Raw genomic sequence first — 16,969 nt, forward strand, 5'->3', positions numbered from 1 at the left:
CAAATGGTATTTCTATTTTTAGTTTTTTGAGGAACCTCCATATTGCTTTCCACAATGGTTGACTAGTTTACATTCCCACCAGCAGTGTAAGAGGGTTCCCCTTTCTCTGCATCCTTGCCAGCATTTGTTCTTAGTCTTTTCCATGCTGGCCATACTAACTGGTATGAGGTGATATCTCACTGTGGTTTTAATTTGCATTTCCCTCAGTATGATTTTTTAAAAGACCATAAATAACCTCACTCCTTTTCCAATCAGGTTTAGCCACCATATGAGTTATAAAAAATTGTATGGATTACAGGGGTTTTTTAACTTGGGAATCATGGATAATCATTTTTCCTATTTCTCCAATTAAGAAACTGAAGCAGGAGAGGTCAAGTATTTGCCCAGAGTCACACAGCTAATAAAAGGAAGAGAAAAATTTAACCAAGGCCATCTACCTAAAAACCTGAGCTCCTAACTCCACTAGCCATTCCTGCCATTAAATCCCCACTGAGGAAACAGAAATTTCCCTGAAAATCTACCACTTGGGACCTTTGGGGAAAAAGCCAGGAATTCTGTGAAATCTCAAAACTTCCTTTCCTAAACAGAAGAAACCTCAAAGGTGAGCAAATCCAGCTCTCAAGTCCCTTCTCCACCTTCGGACTCCCTCTGAGGAACGGAAGACCTGGTGCATCCTCTCCTGTAACCATTAGACAGGCCGATTTTCAGCCCAGCTTGGTGAAACCCAACCCAGGGCCAACGGAGGAGTCTGGATTGTGAGCCTCAAGGAGGGAGGGAGCAGGGGAGGGGCTTTGAGAAATACCAGGCAACAGAAAATGCAACTCTCAATTGCCTACATGACATTGACCTAGAGTGCCCTGCCAATGACCCTCTCTTCTTTGAGAGTCACCCTCTAACACTCTATCTTAGGACCTCTGCTCTCTCCCTTTCCCCCCAACCTTCCAACAAGGCTGTTGTTCTGAAGAGGAATTTCATCTCTAACCTTTGTCCCCAGGCCTGGCAGCTCACATGGATAATGCACTATCTCCTAACATTGGCCCCTGGACGTTTCTTTCCCAAAACAAACCAACCTCCCTCACATCCCCCACTCTGTACTTTCACTGATTTTGCATTGGCAACTTCTGCCAAGTTCTGCCTGTAACTGGCTTCAACTCTCAAATCCAATGTTTGGCTGCTTTATCCCCTGCTGCAAGGAGTCATGCCATCTGTACACACTCTCCTTCTAGGGCCCCTGGTGGCCAGGACAGAGCCCAAACCACAGGTGTTGAGACCCTGAGCTCCGGGTTTGAGGCTCTGTCTCAACTGTGTTGATCCAGGAGAGCCTCCCCCAGCAATGATCTGCTCATTGCTCCTGGCCTTCCTACTCCTGCTCCCAGCCACAGTGGCCATTTCCAGAGCTGACAGTCAGTGTCTGGCATGTGGGGGCCCTGCCTTGGACCTGGAGAGCCAACGGGAGCTGCTTCTTGATCTGGCCAAGAGAAGCATCTTGGACAAGCTGCATCTCAGCCAGCGCCCAACACTGAGCCGGCCAGTGTCCAGAGCTGTTCTGAGGAATGCCCTGCAGTGCCTTCACGGGCCCCCCCAGGGGGCACTTCTGGAAACTGACAGGACGCAGGAATATGAGATCATCAGCTTTGCTGAGACCGGTGAGTTCATGGTCTGTAGGTCCCTCCAAACCTGTCCTGTCAAGGAAAGGGAGAGTATCCGTCCCAACCTGACCCTGACTTCCTCCCCCACCATCCCAACCCTTGCCTCCCACAGCCTGTCGTCTCCTAATCTCAGGCTCCCTCCTGTAGCTTTAGTCTGGCCAGTGAGCAGCTGGAGCATGGTTTAATTTTGCTTCTTTTGGGACTGTCTGCCCCTTGCACTCTGGCTCTTCTTTGCAGGCCACGTGAACTTCCACAAGCTATAGTGGACACATTCTCAGTGGCATTGGGAGCTGGGGAGTCTGTCCTTTCTCCGGCCCCAGGATCCAGCCTCTCTGTCTTTCTCTCCCCCAGATGCCTCATTTTGGGAAAAGGCAGAAAAGGGAAACACTGGCACTACAATACCTCTCCATCCTACCCCTGCCCTCTTGCCTTGCTACCTTGGGTCCCCACATCAGAACAGTGTCAAAATGGGACTCAGAAAGGTGGATAAAGGATAGAGAAGAGAAAGTTACTGCCATGTAGGGGAGAGGAGCTGGAGAATTTAGTGGGCAGCTGGAAAGACCAAGAATCCGGAGACAGGACTCCAGAACCAGCACAGGATGATCCCGCTGGCTTCTGAGCTTCTCTTAAGATCTTCCTTAGGTTTTCCCATTCCTGGCCCTTCCCATTCCTGGCCCACTTCCCCCGGTCAGCACCTACTCCCATTTCCCTTCAAGACTCAGCACTCCCATCCTCAAAAACCCACCCTGACCTGAGAGTGAGGGTCTCCCTTTCTGGCGGCCCCCATACCCTCACCCTAAACTTGATCTCCCCCTGTGGAATTGGAGGTTTTCTCTGAAGTCTGTGCTCCCAAGAAGGCCAACCCCTTGAGGTCAGGAACTGTCCTTTATTCCTCATACTAGTGTAGTAACTAACCCTAGTACAATGTTGACTGTGGCCTAAGCCTATAATATACACTAACTCCTTGAAATCCTCACAACCCCGTGAAGCAAGAGCACTTTTATCCCCATTTTAGAGGTGATGAAACTGAGACACAAAGAAGTTGAGTAACTTGCTCAAGGTCATATGATGGGTAAGTAAGTGGTGGAGCCAGACAGTCCAGCTCTGGAATCCATGGCCTTGACCGCTGTACCACTCTGTCTCTTGAGAACATAGGAGAGATGCTCAATAAACACAGGTTGTACTAAATAAGCAAACCATGCTGTAGGTCAGCTCAACCACAGTCCAGAGTCCCCAGTAACAGATGAGACCCTATTCTAGTTCAAAGGGAGGTTTCTTCTCATGATTAAGAACACAAACTCGAACCAGATAACCTGGGCTTAAATCCGTGCTCAGCCACTTATTACTGTGTGACCAAGGTGGCTAATAGTTTTCTCATATGTAAAATGGGGATTTTACAGAACTAAGTGAGCTAATACAGGTGATGTGTTAAAAGGCTATGGTGGGAGGAGCAGGAAATAGAAGATTCAGCTCCTGTCCGTGATGGTTTTGGTTGCTACTGCTGAAATAAATGGATTAGAATATAAAGCAGAGTGAAATAAATGCTAGATGAAGTCACAAGAGCTCTCCGGGCCAGGCAAGAATTCTCTGGAACCTGAAGGCAGGACCTTCAGAAGAAGACTAGAAACGAGCTAGCATTGTAGAGCAAGTTTAACTTCAATGGGTAGTGAATAGCAAATGGCATCCTAAAGAGAGGGGAAAACATGGTAACAGTCTGAAGGAGCAGACTGCTTTTGGAGTTGAAAGGTAGTTTGGAGGAGATGAGTGCAAGGTGGATAGATGGCCATGAACCATGAGTCCCTTGAACGCTGAAATCCTGGCTGTTTTGTTCTTTTTTTCCCCACATTTGTGTCCCTAACACTTATCCCAATTCCTGGCACATTGTGACAATAATAATGGTTACTAGACATTTAGTGTACCCCGCCTCATCTCATTTAATCCTCACAACTACCCCATAAAGTAGACTTTAATTATTCCCATTTTATGAATGCAGAAACTAAGACTCAAAGATCATTTATATGGCCAAGGTCACACAGCTAGCAAGGGGCAGAATTCAAACACGTTCTCTCTGACCTTCAAAGTCTATATACTTTCCACATATTTACTAATCAATGAATGAATACAACATTCAGGCCAGAGGGTGTCTGATCTGAGATGACTTGTTGGGAGGTGAGAATGACTGATACCTGGATTCCACCTTTTACATTTAAATATTTTAGCTTGAAGTTTCATTCCAATTTAAGCTATCATCTACACCACAGTGTGAAAGAAAGATCTGAGAATTATTCCTGGAGATACAAAGAGAGTGAGCGTGGGACTGTGGGGAAACTGGGGTAGGGGCCTTCAGTAATGTCCTATATCTGGCTCATGAGACTGATTATGAACAGCCCCCAACTCCACCTCCAGTGACACCACACTGGTAGTTTGAAATCAGCCATGGTGGGAGAATTTATAGTGTAGAAATTGGTAAACACTACCAATCAGGGTTTTCTTTTCTCCAGAATCCAGTTAAACATTTATCAGCACACTACTCCCTGTGTCCAAAAAATTTAGTTATCTTCCTCCCACACCCCTGACATACAAAGCTGAAACAGGGACAGAATAACCAAAATTGATACTCTTGTTCAAAATGGTACTGGGAGAGCGGGAGACACACGGCAGTCACTGATCCATGAAAATTCTGATATCTAGGCACATGTCTCAGGCTACCCCAAATCCAGAATTCCCTTTGTTAAGGCCTGGTTCTACTGCCTGGTAGGATTTTCCTCTCATCTTAAGGAGAACCCACCACTTGCCCTCCTTGGCTTCTAGATCCACTCTCTCAGCCCTTGGCTTCACCCTCTGAGATGTCTTTCCTTTTCAGTAGGAAATGACCTGTGTTTGTGGCTAAGTAGTGTTCTTAGCCTGCTTCTTGCCCAAAGAAGTTGGGGACCTGGAGACCTCTTTTCATTATGAATTGTCTCTGTACCTTTTAGTCCAAACTAATGATGCTTTCACTATTGAAATTCTCTTTAAAACTCTGTGGGCCTCCTAAATAATAAATTGTCTACTCAGTTGGACAAAAGGCACTCCACTCTATCAAGACAGACCCCTTCTTTTTTTTTTTTTTTTCAGATTTTCATCCTTTTATTGTGGTAAACTATACGTAGTATGAAAATTTCCATTTCAACCATTCTTCAGTGTATGGTTCCATGACACCCACACCCAGTGTTCTCATTGCTGGGCAGTCATCACCAATGTCTCCAGATCTTTTTTTTTTAAATTTTTTATTGAAGTATTATTCATATACACTCTTATGAAGGTTTCACATGAAAAAACAATGTTGTTACTACATTTACCCATATTATCAAGTCCCCACCCATGCCCCAATGCAGTCACTGTCCATCACCACAGATCCACTGTTTGCCTTCTCTGTGCTACACTATTTTCCCCATGATCCCCTACACCATGTGTACTAAACATAATACCCCTCAGTCCCCTTCTTCCTCCCTCCCCACTCACCCTCCCCCACCCCTCCCCTTTGGTAACCACTAGTTCCTTCTTGGAGTGTCTGAGTCTGCTGCTATTTTGTTCCTTCAGTTTTGTTTCATTGTTATACTCAACAAATGAGGGAAATAATTTGGCACTTGTCTTTCTCTGTCTGGCTTATTTCACTGAGCATAATGTCCTCCAGCTCCATCCATGTTGTTGCAAATGGTAGGATTTGTTTCTTTCTTATACCTGAATAGTATTCCATTGTGTATATGTACCACAGCTTCTTTATCCATTCATCTACTGATGGACACTTAGGTTGCTTCCATATCCTGACTATTGTAAAAAGTGCTGTGATAAACATAGGGGTGCGTATGTCTTTTTGAATCTGAGTTGTATTCTTTGGGTGAATTCCAAGGAGTGGGATTCCCAGGTCAAATGGTATTTCTATTTTTAGTTTTTTGAGGAACCTCCATATTGCTTTCCACAATGGTTGAACTAACTTACATTCCCACCAGCAGTGTAGGAGGGTTCCCCTTTCCAAGACCAACCCCTTTTTAAGTTACAAGTCAGGGTGTTGTAGGATGACAGTCTTAAGATTTTTAGAAGCCCTTTTGTCTACTTAAGAGAGTCTATGGAGTATCGTCTTTAATTTTAGATTTTCACAAAGATGCTTAATCTTAACAAAGGGTCCTACAGCTGACTCTTTATTTGTTTTGATCTTCATTCTGAGGCCATGTTTTACTTTCAATGCCCTGGATTTGATTTTTGCTTTAAGACTATTTCTTACTTTGAGAACCTTTTGTCAGACAGAGAGGCTAGAATGAAAAAAAAATATTTTATTGTTCAATCTATGAAGTCCTGTTGGAAATATTTTTTCTAAATTTTGCTTGGAAATTGAACAGTTCCTTTTTTTAGTTCATCTCACATCAGCTAAAATAAGCCAATTGGCACTTTCAGCATTCTGCCTGGAAATATCTTTAGCTAAATTCACAACTTTGTTAGATACCAATTCTAGCTTCCAAGTTACCACAGATGATAGCCAATACATAGGTTCCCCTTTCTCCAGCTTCCAAAAGCAATTTCTTCACTGATCTTCCTGCCTTCACTAATAGTCTCCTCACCATCCTTCCAACCTCTGCCTGCCACCCAGTCCCAAAGCCAGTATGACATACTGTAGGTCTTTGTTATGGAGCAGACCATTTCTGTCACTTATTTCTGTCTCAGTTAATCCAGTAATATAACTAATCAGCCAAATGCAGAGCCTTAAAGAAGTCAGTATTTCTCATGATTTGTGGTTTGACTGGGCTATGGGAGAGTCCTGCTCCATGCAGCATAGCTGAGGTCATTCGTGCGGCTGCATTCGGTCAGAGGCTCGGATGTGGCTAGAACGTCTCCCAGGGTCTCTGATCCTCTAAAGCCTCTCTCTATGTGGCTTTCATCATTCAGCAGTCTAGCCAAGTTTCTTTAAAGCATGATGGCTGGCTCCCAAGAGGACAAGGCTTCAGTGTGTGTAGGTACTTTTCAAGCTTCTGCTTGCACCACTCTTGCCTCTGTCTCATCAGCCCAATCAGGTCATATGGCCAAGCCTAAAATTAATATGGGCAGGAACTGCCCAAAGCCATGAATATTGGGAGGTGCTGCTCAATGGGGGCTAACCATGTAGTAATCTACCACAACCCCTGCTGGTCATGTATCTGCCTGCCATAGCTCGGGTGACTTAAGGGGCTCTAATCGTAGGATATTTAGTGACTTAGCAAGAAAAATATTAGTTGGGCCAATCAGACAACTCTTCTAGGATTTTGGCATTGGGACACTGGAAGCAGATCAGCTCCCTTAGCTAAGAGTTGCTGACTAAGTGATTTCATACACTCAGGAGCTGAGACCACCATTTTGGGACCTGAGAAAGCTGACAAGGAGGCAGAAGAAATAGATGCACAGAAAGAATGGAGTCCACTTACACAGACCGAGATAAGAGAAATCCTGTCAGCTGCAAGGGCTGTCAAGGGCAGCCTTATTCTTGACTTTCCAATTCAGGCAAAGCCTAGTGGAACTTTACTTTCTGCCCTTTTATGCCCAGAATAAGAAATAAGGGTAGCTAAGGCCAAATCATAATGGACATTTAAATGCTTCCTAAAAGAGTTTGGACTTCATTCATGAATGAGGTTTTGAATGAATTTTGTGATCTAGCCAAGGTTTTGGAAAATAATTCTGGTGTCGGTATCAAATGAGAGTCAAAGAATGAAAAGCTGTTCATTCAGCAAAGGGTTATTGAGTGTCTACTATGTACTAGTTTCTAGGGCTACAATGGTAAGCTATATAACCACAGCTCCACAGAGTTTACATCTCCAGCTCTTGGGGACAGAAGACAGGAGGTGGGAAAAAGCACATAGTAAATAAATGAACAAAAAACCCAGATGACTACAGAGAGCAATAGTGGCTCTAAAGACAGTTAAGCAGGACAACGTATTGGACAGATGGAGGTAAAGTAGAAGGCTGCTTTAGATAGGTTAGTCGGGAAAGCCACTCTGAGAGGAGACATTTAAGCTGCATGCCAAAAAGTAGCCAGTCATTCCGAGATCTTGGAAAAGATATGCTAGGCAGCAAGAATAGCAAGTGCAGAGGCCAGAGGTGAGTCCATGGAACAGACAGAACAGAAGAAAGGCCAGTAAAGGTAGAATACAGTCATTAAATGACAGAATGCCTCATCATATATGTTTTCAAGCTTCTGCTTAGATTTTATTCAAATAGCAATGGGAAGCCCTCAAAAGATTTTTAAACTGAGGATTAAGCTGATAAGATGTATATAATAAAATCATCACTCTGACTGATATGTGGGGAATGGTGTGGGGGATGAGAGAGGACCACTGGGGAAGCTATTGCCATAATTCAAGAAAAGGATAGTCATTGATTGAACTAACATATAATAAAGGAGGTGGAGATAACTGAAATTATGTTATGAATTGGAGGTATTGTTGACAGATCCTGCAGTTAATTTTGAAGTAGGGGAAGAGGGCAAACAAGGTTTTGACTTAAGCAATGAATTTATAGGGAAAGGGAAGATTTGAAAAAGAACAGGTTTGGGTTGGAGGGATAAATCTAGAGTTCGTCTTGGAACATTAAAAAGTTTGAGATATCATTGGATATCCATGTGGAATATCAGATCAGAAGCTGGACGTATCAAAGCCTGAGGCTCAGGGAGAGGACAGGACCAGGGATATATATTTGGGAGTCATCAGCATATAGATGGAATTGAAAGCCATGGGAAATCACGAGATCATGCTGAGAGAAAGTATAGATAGAAAAGACAAGGGAGCTCAAGACCGCCAACACTTAGAAGTCAAGGAAATTAAGAGGGGCTGTCAGCAAAGACCAAGATGGAGAAATGGAATGGCCAGAGTCACAAAAGCCAAGAGAAGGAAGCATTTCCAGAAGGAGGGAGTGATTACACATGTTAAACACTGCTTAAAGATTAAGTAAGAGGAATATAAACAGATAAAACCATTGAATTGGCAATGTGGAAGGCTGGTGATCCTGACAAGAGCAAATGCAGGGGAATAGAAGCCCAGTTAACGTTTCAATAGGGCAGGTGGGGAATAAAGAAAGGAAATTGGGCAATAGCAAAAGGGACAGGAAGAAAAGCATAGACGTCAGAAACAGTGTGATGAGGGACTGGATGTGGGGAGTGAAGCGGGGATCATAGGCTTTCCAGAGGTGATAAGGGCAGCAGTGCCACCAAACATAGGAACAGAAAAAGTAGAAAGGAAGGAAAATAATGATTTCCATTTGGAACAAATTGATTTCAGTGTGCAACAGGACATTCATGTGGTACAATTAAGCAGTTAGAAGCTCAGACTTGAAGCTTGATGATTCCCAAATCCAGATGCCTAGTCCAAAGGTACAAATGGCCAGGACTGGACATCCAGATCTGGACTCATCAGCATAAAAATTGTGTTGGCTGACCATGAAGGTAGGTAAGGACCCCCTTCAGTGTAGAGTAAGGAAATGAAAGTCAAAGACAAACCTTGGAGAACTCTTGCATTAAAGGGATGGTCAGAGAAAGAAAAGCCAGCAAAGAAAACCAAGAAAGTCATAAAAGATTGTGTCATGGAAGCCAAGAAAAAAAAAGGTTTTCAAGAAGGAAAAGGCAGTCAGTAATGCCAAGTGCTTCAGAGAATTCAAGTATGCAGAGACTAGAGAGGGACCTGGTAGAACTGACATTCCTAAGGCCACAATGATGGGCGTCTTTTGTCCACAGGCCTCTCCAACATCTACCAGACCCGTCTTGATTTCCACTTCTCCCCTGAGAGAACTGCTGGTGGCATGGAGATCCAGCAGGCCAGCCTCATGTTCTTCGTGCAGCTCCTTCCCAATACCACCTGGACTTTGAAGGTGAGGGTACTTGTGCTAGACCCACAGGACACCAATCTCACCTTGATCACTCAGCACCTGCTGGAGGTAGATGCCAGTGGCTGGCACCAGCTCTTTCTGGGGCCCGAAGCTCAGGATGCTTGCAACCAGGGCCACCTGATCTTGGAGCTGGTACCTGAAGGCCAGGTAGCCCAGAAATCAGTCATCCTGGATGGGGCTGCCCATAGACCTTTCATGACAGCCCAGGTGAGAGTTGGGAGCAAGCACCAGGTTCATCGGCGAGGCATCGAATGCCAGGGTGGGTCCAGGATGTGCTGTCGACAAGAATTCTTTGTGGACTTCCGTGAGATTGGCTGGCATGACTGGATCATCCAGCCTGAGGGCTACACAATGAACTTCTGCACAGGGCAGTGCCCGCTGCCTGTGGCAGGCATGCCTGGTATTGCTGCCTCTTTTCACACTGCAGTGCTCAGTCTTCTCAAGGCCAATTCAGCTGCAGGCCCTGCTGGAGGGGGCTCATGTTGTGTGCCCACAGCCCGGCGCCCCCTGTCTCTGCTCTACTATGACAGGGACAGCAACATTGTCAAGGCTGACATACCTGACATGGTGGTAGAGGCCTGTGGATGCAGTTAGTCCACATGTGGAATGAACAGCCTATAATGGGGAGGACACGTCCTCACAGAGGTGCCCTACCTCTAGAGGAGGGAAAGACTCCGTTACTGCTTCTGTCCAGGTGGGCTCCCTCCTCCTGAGCAACCAATGGAAATTATCTCAACTTGGACTTGAAGAGGTCATCTAACTAGAGTCACTGTACCATTCTCCATGACCACCAGGTCCTCTCCTAGAGCACAGACCATCCAACCCCACGTGTTCGACTGCCACCCTGGGGACACTGATCCACCTGCAACAACAAGCAGTGCCATCTGGTTCCCAGTGAAGACACCCATACCCCGTCCGTAATCCACCCCCTACTCCTCTGTGCCTCCCTGTCCTCCCCCCTCATTAGTTCCCACCCCAGGATGAGCTACCCAGAGCCTTCCCTGATTTTGTGGATCTCCAGAGAGCACCTCCCTGGAATTTACCAAAGATGAGATCACCATTCTCCAAAGAGAAGCTTAGGCCTCTCTGCCTTGAGCTCTTTTCCTTCTTAGCTGCCCCTGTGGGATGCTGAGGCGCTCTTGACACACCCTCATCCATTCTTTGAACTTTTTTGCCCTGCTGTACTTTGTACATATGCTCTTGGGGGCTGACTCACTTGAGCCCCTTTGGCCTCTGGCTTCCTGCTGAGTTTGACTAAGGGGAAAGACACAAGCAGGTGATCAAAGAACAGGAGGATACAGAGGTCAGGGGATTTCTTATTCCTGTTCCCTCTGCTTAAGTGCCATGGTTCTGTGTGACTTTGGCTTTGGCCATGTCCCCACATCTCTTGTTGGGCTCCCTGCTTCCATGATCCAGCTCTGCCAAGGTTCTGATATCCCTGCTTCTGTGCTGAGGGCTTGTAATGACTTTCCATTCTTGGTAGTCCCTGGGTGCTTCAGCATCCCTCCTTGCTTCCCTTAACCCTGCCCATACCTCTGTACATAAGTTCTTCATTTAGCCTTCTTCATGAGACAAACACAGACAGCTGAGTGGTCCTGTTTTCTGCCAGAGCCCTGGCTGCCACCACAAGGACATGGAGTCTGTCTGCCCTGCCCACTCCTCTCTCTTCACACAGGCTCCACAGAGATGAGCTACTTAGTGTCCATCCCACACTTCAGGACTTTCCCTTCTCCAGCTGCCTCCTCTTCTTTCTTAGGCCTCCTCCTGCCTCCCAGAATGATCTTTGCTAGCCTCAGGGCTAACAGAGGCCTGGGGTTTACCTGTTCCTTTCCTCCCTCTGTACTCACTCCAAGAGGAGACAGGCTGGTGCTCAGTCAGCAAGCAGGCAGACAACCTGGCAACATGCATGCTGGGAAGCATGGCTCAGAGCTGGCTGCCTTCCCTCACCAGCCACCAGAGCCCTGTCCAGGGTTCCTGCCTGGAAGCTGGGACTAGCCAAGGGCCACTTAAGTGGGACAGAAAGAAGAAAAGGAAGCCCTGGGATTAGGAAAGAGAGACATTTGCCCTGGGACTGAGCCCTCTCTGGACCTTTGCCCTCTTCCCCCACCATCTTCTCGCTTTGGTTGGACAGCCCTGAACCATGGGGTCGATATTGTCTGCAGCCCAAGGTCGAGTTTGCGCAAAAGCTGTGTGTCTTTTGGGTAACGTGATGTCTGTGTTTGCTCAGTATATAACCCTCTCCTAACAGGGTCTGAGGTTCCTGCAATAGGAGCCCTAGAGGAGAAAATCGGACAGGGGCCTCCTGGTAGACTGCCAATCTGAGCTGTGGGGCTTCCTGAGCAACCCATGGAAGTCAGCCTACCTTTGACTTGAGGAGATCTTCATCCAAGGAGAGAATCTAAGAAAGTCTTCTGTTGCCTGTCCCTCCTCCTCCTTCCCCCATATCTCTCCTCCCCACCCTCCATTCCTCTCCCAGATCTAACTTCCCTCCCTCCTTCCAATTGCAGCTTCAGTCCCCAGGGCCAAGACTAAGGTGAAGCAAAGCAAGGCACTTGCCTGGGGAGCAGAATTTTAAGGGGATGCCAAAAAATTCATCAATCGAGGTCCAAATAATATCTTAATGCAATATTTTAGAAACATTAAAATTAATGCCAAAAAATCTGTGATGAACACAACAGCAAATTTTAAAATAAACACAGGATCAGTATTATACCGTTTTTTTGGCTCTGCCTTTTGTTAAGGGGGAAAGACAGGGTCTGTCTTTTTCCAAAGCTTTTCTTCTGGAACCCCCGGACCCCTAACTCTAGACTCTGCCAGGCTTTTCTCATTCAGGCAAGATGATCATTCTGTCTTCCTCTACTTCCTTACACTCCCCAAGCCTATCACCACCCCCAAGCCCCAACCAGGTTGGTGGTAGGGCGGGCTGTGAGGCAGATGGCTGGGGTATTTATAACAAAGAGTACTTCTTGAGAAAAGTGACTAAGATGCTAAGAGCATATTTATAGCTGGGTTCTGACGTAAGTGTCAGTGGGGAGGTAGGGCCAGGCCAGGCACAGCAGCAAGAGGGTAGGAAAAGCTGGGAATTGGGGGCATCTGACGGCAAGGGTAGAGAAGAGGTGTGGTCAGCGACTCCTGAAGCCACTTCTTGCTGCTTCCCCTGTCTTCTGGCACCAACAGGTAAGCCTTCTGAGACATCACCAGGGGCAGAAACCTCTAGTTTGTAGTTCCATGGTCCAGACCCCAAGGGGTAGAGAGCTGTCACTCCAGCCCCCACCAACAGAGGGATTGCTGGGAGCTGGAGGGAGCACTGGACAGAGGGGCTTGAATATGTTCCAGGACCTGGGGAGATAGGCAGCGTGAACTGAGGGTCTCAGTCTCGTTGTTCTTTCTCCCCTCCCACGACATGGTGCCCTGAGTTTCTAGGAAGAACCTGACTCCCATCACCTAGCTCCACTGCCACTCATCAATGTGATGAGGTCCAAAACCAAAGGCAGCAGTGATGTGGGTCCTGATGACCGCCTCTGCTGTCTGGCAGGGGCGAGAGGAGAAGACAGAGGGCCAGCTTTCTGGCTTTGTGTTGGAGAGGCAGGAGAGGGTGGGAAGCGCCCATCTCTCCACTCCCCGAGCAGCCCCTTCCTTAGGAGCCGGTCCTTGCTAAGCCTGCTGCTGTCCAGTGGCACGGCACTGCCGCATGGTGGACACTGGAGGTACTGCGCCCAGTCCCCAAAGGACCGCCTCTCTCCCCCAGTTCCCCCAGTGCCGCATCTAGTATTCTCTCTTTACAGCCCCCGTGGCTAAATAGAAGAGAGATTATTAAACGTTGTAGTGGCACATTTCCAAGTCACGCTCACTTCCTCCCAGCTTTTTGAAGAAACTGGAGTATATGGAGAAGGACTAGCATTAGGCCTACCTTCATGGGTTCAAGGTGCAAGGAAGGGCCTGGGTCAGTGAGAAATGTGCTAAGCAGAGCTGGGATTGGAAGGAAGTCTGCTGCCCTCACCTTGCTTTGCCCCTAAAAGTCCTTAAGCCTCCCATTGTCCATCCCATTACTAGAGGCCCAGCATCACTTCTAGGATGCCCCAAACTTACGCAATTCTCACAGTGCCCTGAAAGAGAACCAGCAGTTGGGTGCAGGTCCTCCCAAGTGCCATGCCCTCTGCCAGCCTTGATGGACTTTGCTCTGCTGTAAGATTGCGTCATCGCCACCGCTGCCTTGCTGGGTTTCCCGCGACATCACAGTAACATGTCCCCACCGTACTCTGGCCCTCCTCCACACTGTGCTCTAGTCCAACTGGACTCTGGGCGGCCAGCACAGTCAGGGTCAGGAGGTGACTTCTGTGCCCTGTGGCACTGCCACCTTGGCCTGGGCAAGAGGACTTCATTCTTCCTGCCCCCCACCAACCTCTCACCCCTGTCCCAGCCCCATTGCTAGACATGAAAAACCAGAGTGCTCCTTCCATCCCAGAGACCCCAGAGAGAGAACCACTAGAACTCACAGCTGCCTCATGGGAACTGCTGCAGCAGTGGTGGCTGGGCGAGCTAGAAAGACTGGAGGTATGGGGGCAAATTGCCCTTCCCCAGTTTGCTCATATGGAGTTCCCTCCTCCAAGCCCCAGACCTTGGGGACTGAGCATGTGAAATCACCCTCTTTCTTGCATCATGCGTGTCCACATTGCCCCTCCGCCCCCATACCCATACCTCAAACTTAGTGACTAGGGCCAGATGGTGAAACCTGAGCTCTGGGGGGGGACGGGGGGGGGGGACTCCACCCCCTGCAGGGGCCTGATGGGCAGCACAGCTGGCCAATCCTGGGGCTCAGAGGGTAGGCCTGCCAGCTGACCACTAGGTGAGGGAGCCCCAGGTTGCCTGCTCTAAAGAAGCCCCAAGCAGTGACCAGACAAGAGCTGTGAGGGTCAAACTCCCAGATGGTGCTAAACACAGCTATCCATTGGACCACCCACTTTCTGCCTTCCTGAGTCCTAGGCAATAGAAGACAGGTGGCTCTACCCTTGGCCAAGGATAGGTGTGGCACTGGTGTCTGCTGCTGCGAGGCCCTCACTGGCCTCCACACAATCAGATCAACAGAAGGAGCGACTGCCACCCGAGGCTCCTGCCCTGACCCAGGGTCCTTTACCAGGAGTATGGGGATCCGTGATGTCCAGCTCTGGCCAGTGCTGCTGTGGGCACTGTTGTGGGCACTACGGTGGGCACAGGGGGCAGGGGCTGTGTGTCCTTCCTGTGGGGGCCCCACACTGGCACCCCAAGCAGAGCGAGCTCTGGTCCTGGAGCTAGCCAAGCAGCAAATTTTGGATGGGCTGCACCTGACCAGCCGTCCCAGAATAATTCACCCTCTACCCCAGGCAGCGCTGACCAGAGCCCTCCGGAGACTACAGCCAGGAAGTATGGCTCCAGTGAATGGGGAGGAAATCATCAGCTTTGCTGCCAACACAGGTGGGTGAGGCAGAGACAGGCAGAGAGCAGACAGGGGAAGGGAGGCCGAGGGGGTGACTAACAGAAAAAGTGGAGGTAGTGGGGTGTAGAAATAGGAGGAGGAGTTGGGGCGGGCAGTCCCCATTTTTTCTAAAGGTGGTGCTAGGGAGAGCAGTGGGCAGGACATGCCGGAGTCTCTGAAGAGAGCTTCATCTCTGCTCATGTCCTTCAGTCCTTCTCCATCTTTCTGGCAGAGTCCTCCACTGCAACCTGCAGCTCCATGCTCACCTTCCACCTGTCTACTCCTCAGTTCCACCACCTGTACTATGCTCGCCTCTGGCTGCACGTGCGTCCCACCCTTCCTGGCACTCTTTACGTGAGGATCTTCCACTGGGGCCCGAGAAGGAAGCGCCAAGGGTCCCGCACCCTCCTGGCTGAGCACCAAATGACAACCCCGGGCTGGCATGCTCTGGCTCTGCCTTCTAGTGGTTTGAGGGGTGAGGAGTCTGGGGTCCTGAAACTCCAGCTGGACTGCAGACCCCTAGAAGGCAACAACTCTGCTGCCAGACCACCTCGGCGGCTCCTGAACACAACGGGAGACCAGCGACCCTTCCTGGAGCTTAAGATCCAGCCCAATGAGCCTGGAGCAGGCCGGACCAGGAGGAGGACCCCCACCTGTGAGCCTGAGACCCCCTTATGTTGTAGGCGAGACCATTATGTAGACTTCCAGGAGCTGGGATGGCAGGACTGGATCCTGCAGCCTGAGGGGTACCAGCTAAATTACTGTAGTGGGCAGTGTCCCCCTCACCTGGCTGGCAGCCCAGGCATTACTGCCTCCTTCCATTCTGCTGTCTTCAACCTCCTCAAGGCCAACAACCCTTGGCCCTTGGGTACCTCTTGCTGTGTGCCTACTGCCCGAAGGCCTCTCTCTATCCTCTACCTTGACCGTGATGGTAATGTGGTCAAGACAGATGTGCCAGACATGGTGGTAGAGGCCTGTGGCTGCAGCTAGCAAGAGGACCTGAGGGTCTGGAGTAAAGAAATCAAACTGGGGGTTCCCAGGCAAAGGGCATCTGTGGCTGGAGGCATCAGATTCCTGAGCCACACCTCCACCCAATGGGCCACCTGGTAGTATTTCTGGGTTGACCCTTATGGGACCCAAATGGGCACTTTCTTGTCCAGACTCTGGCCTATTTCAGGTTGGTTGATGTGTGGGAGATGGGCAAAGTGTGCCGTCTAAAGGAGTCTACCCAGAAAGCATGATTTCCTACCCTAAGTCCTATGAGAAGATGGCAGAAGTGAGGGAGGGAGGGGGGAGGGAGAAGGCAGAGAAAAATTACTTAGTCTCTCTCAGGAAAAGAAAGTCCAGTAGTGAGGGAAGGAAGAAGCAGTCCCAGAGCCCAGAAGGCTTGGGACAGGGGAAACAGGCTAGCCAAGGGAAGGGGCAGTTGAATTGCTTAAGGCAGGGCCAAGGAGACGGGCAAGTGGCTGAGAGAAGGTGTTTAGGACAGCTCCAGAAAGGGGAGCCAGGAGTGAGGCGCCTGAGAAGTTCCCTGGCTTTTCCCAGGTGTGGGGCAGGACCCACTAAGGGGACAAACATTTATACTTACCTAATAAAAAGGAGGGAAAACATCAGCTATGAGTCATGAAGAAAAGCTGTGGTGAGGGTCCAGAACATCGGTTTTCAAGGTGTGGTCTGGGGAGCCCTGGGAGGTCCCTGAGACTTTTTCAGGGGTGTTCACAAGATCAGAACTATTTTCATAATAATACTAAGATGTTATTTGTCTTCTTCATTTTCATTATCTCAAAAGCATACAGTGGAGTTTTCTGGAACTTGTATGGCATCTGACATTGTTAATGGGATGTGTGCTTGTGTATTCCTGCATTACAAGTTTTTTCAGTTTTGACTTCAAATATGGTAAATTGATAGACACCACAGTAACAAAAGTTGAATAATTTCTAAGAGTGCAGCAGAGACTTGAAACCAAAATGTTTGAGAATCACTGATC

At 48.4% G+C, this 16,969-nt stretch overlaps 2 protein-coding genes across 2 annotated transcripts; both read left to right on the forward strand.

Moving 5' to 3' along the window:
- Nucleotides 1-330: 330 nt before the first annotated feature.
- Nucleotides 331-12,245, forward strand: INHBC (inhibin subunit beta C). The gene is made up of 2 exons (XM_036894858.2): nucleotides 331-1,646; nucleotides 9,379-12,245. Exons 1-2 carry the CDS (start codon nucleotides 1,334-1,336, stop codon nucleotides 10,122-10,124), a joined length of 1,059 nt encoding a protein of 352 aa, XP_036750753.2. The 5' UTR covers nucleotides 331-1,333; the 3' UTR covers nucleotides 10,125-12,245.
- A 142-nt stretch (nucleotides 12,246-12,387) lies between these two features.
- INHBE (inhibin subunit beta E) lies at nucleotides 12,388-16,948 on the forward strand. The gene is made up of 2 exons (XM_036894857.2): nucleotides 12,388-14,981; nucleotides 15,215-16,948. The coding sequence occupies exons 1-2, from the start codon at nucleotides 14,672-14,674 to the stop codon at nucleotides 15,970-15,972; spliced, it is 1,068 nt and encodes a 355-aa protein (XP_036750752.2). The 5' UTR covers nucleotides 12,388-14,671; the 3' UTR covers nucleotides 15,973-16,948.
- Nucleotides 16,949-16,969: the final 21 nt, after the last annotated feature.

Source organism: Manis pentadactyla, chromosome 10 (assembly GCF_030020395.1).
Source record: "Manis pentadactyla isolate mManPen7 chromosome 10, mManPen7.hap1, whole genome shotgun sequence".
Taxonomy (NCBI): Eukaryota; Metazoa; Chordata; class Mammalia; order Pholidota; family Manidae; genus Manis; species Manis pentadactyla.

Excerpts from the sequence above, each read along its gene's own strand:
- INHBE (XM_036894857.2), top strand. The coding sequence starts at position 14,672 with ATGGGGATCCGTGATGTCCAGCTCTGGCCAGTGCTGCTGTGGGCACTG. Across the intron at positions 14,982-15,214 it reads CAGCTTTGCTGCCAACACAG|AGTCCTCCACTGCAACCTGC; the intron begins GTGGGTGAGGCA and ends TCTTTCTGGCAG.
- INHBC (XM_036894858.2), top strand. The coding sequence starts at position 1,334 with ATGATCTGCTCATTGCTCCTGGCCTTCCTACTCCTGCTCCCAGCCACA. Across the intron at positions 1,647-9,378 it reads CATCAGCTTTGCTGAGACCG|GCCTCTCCAACATCTACCAG; the intron begins GTGAGTTCATGG and ends TTTTGTCCACAG.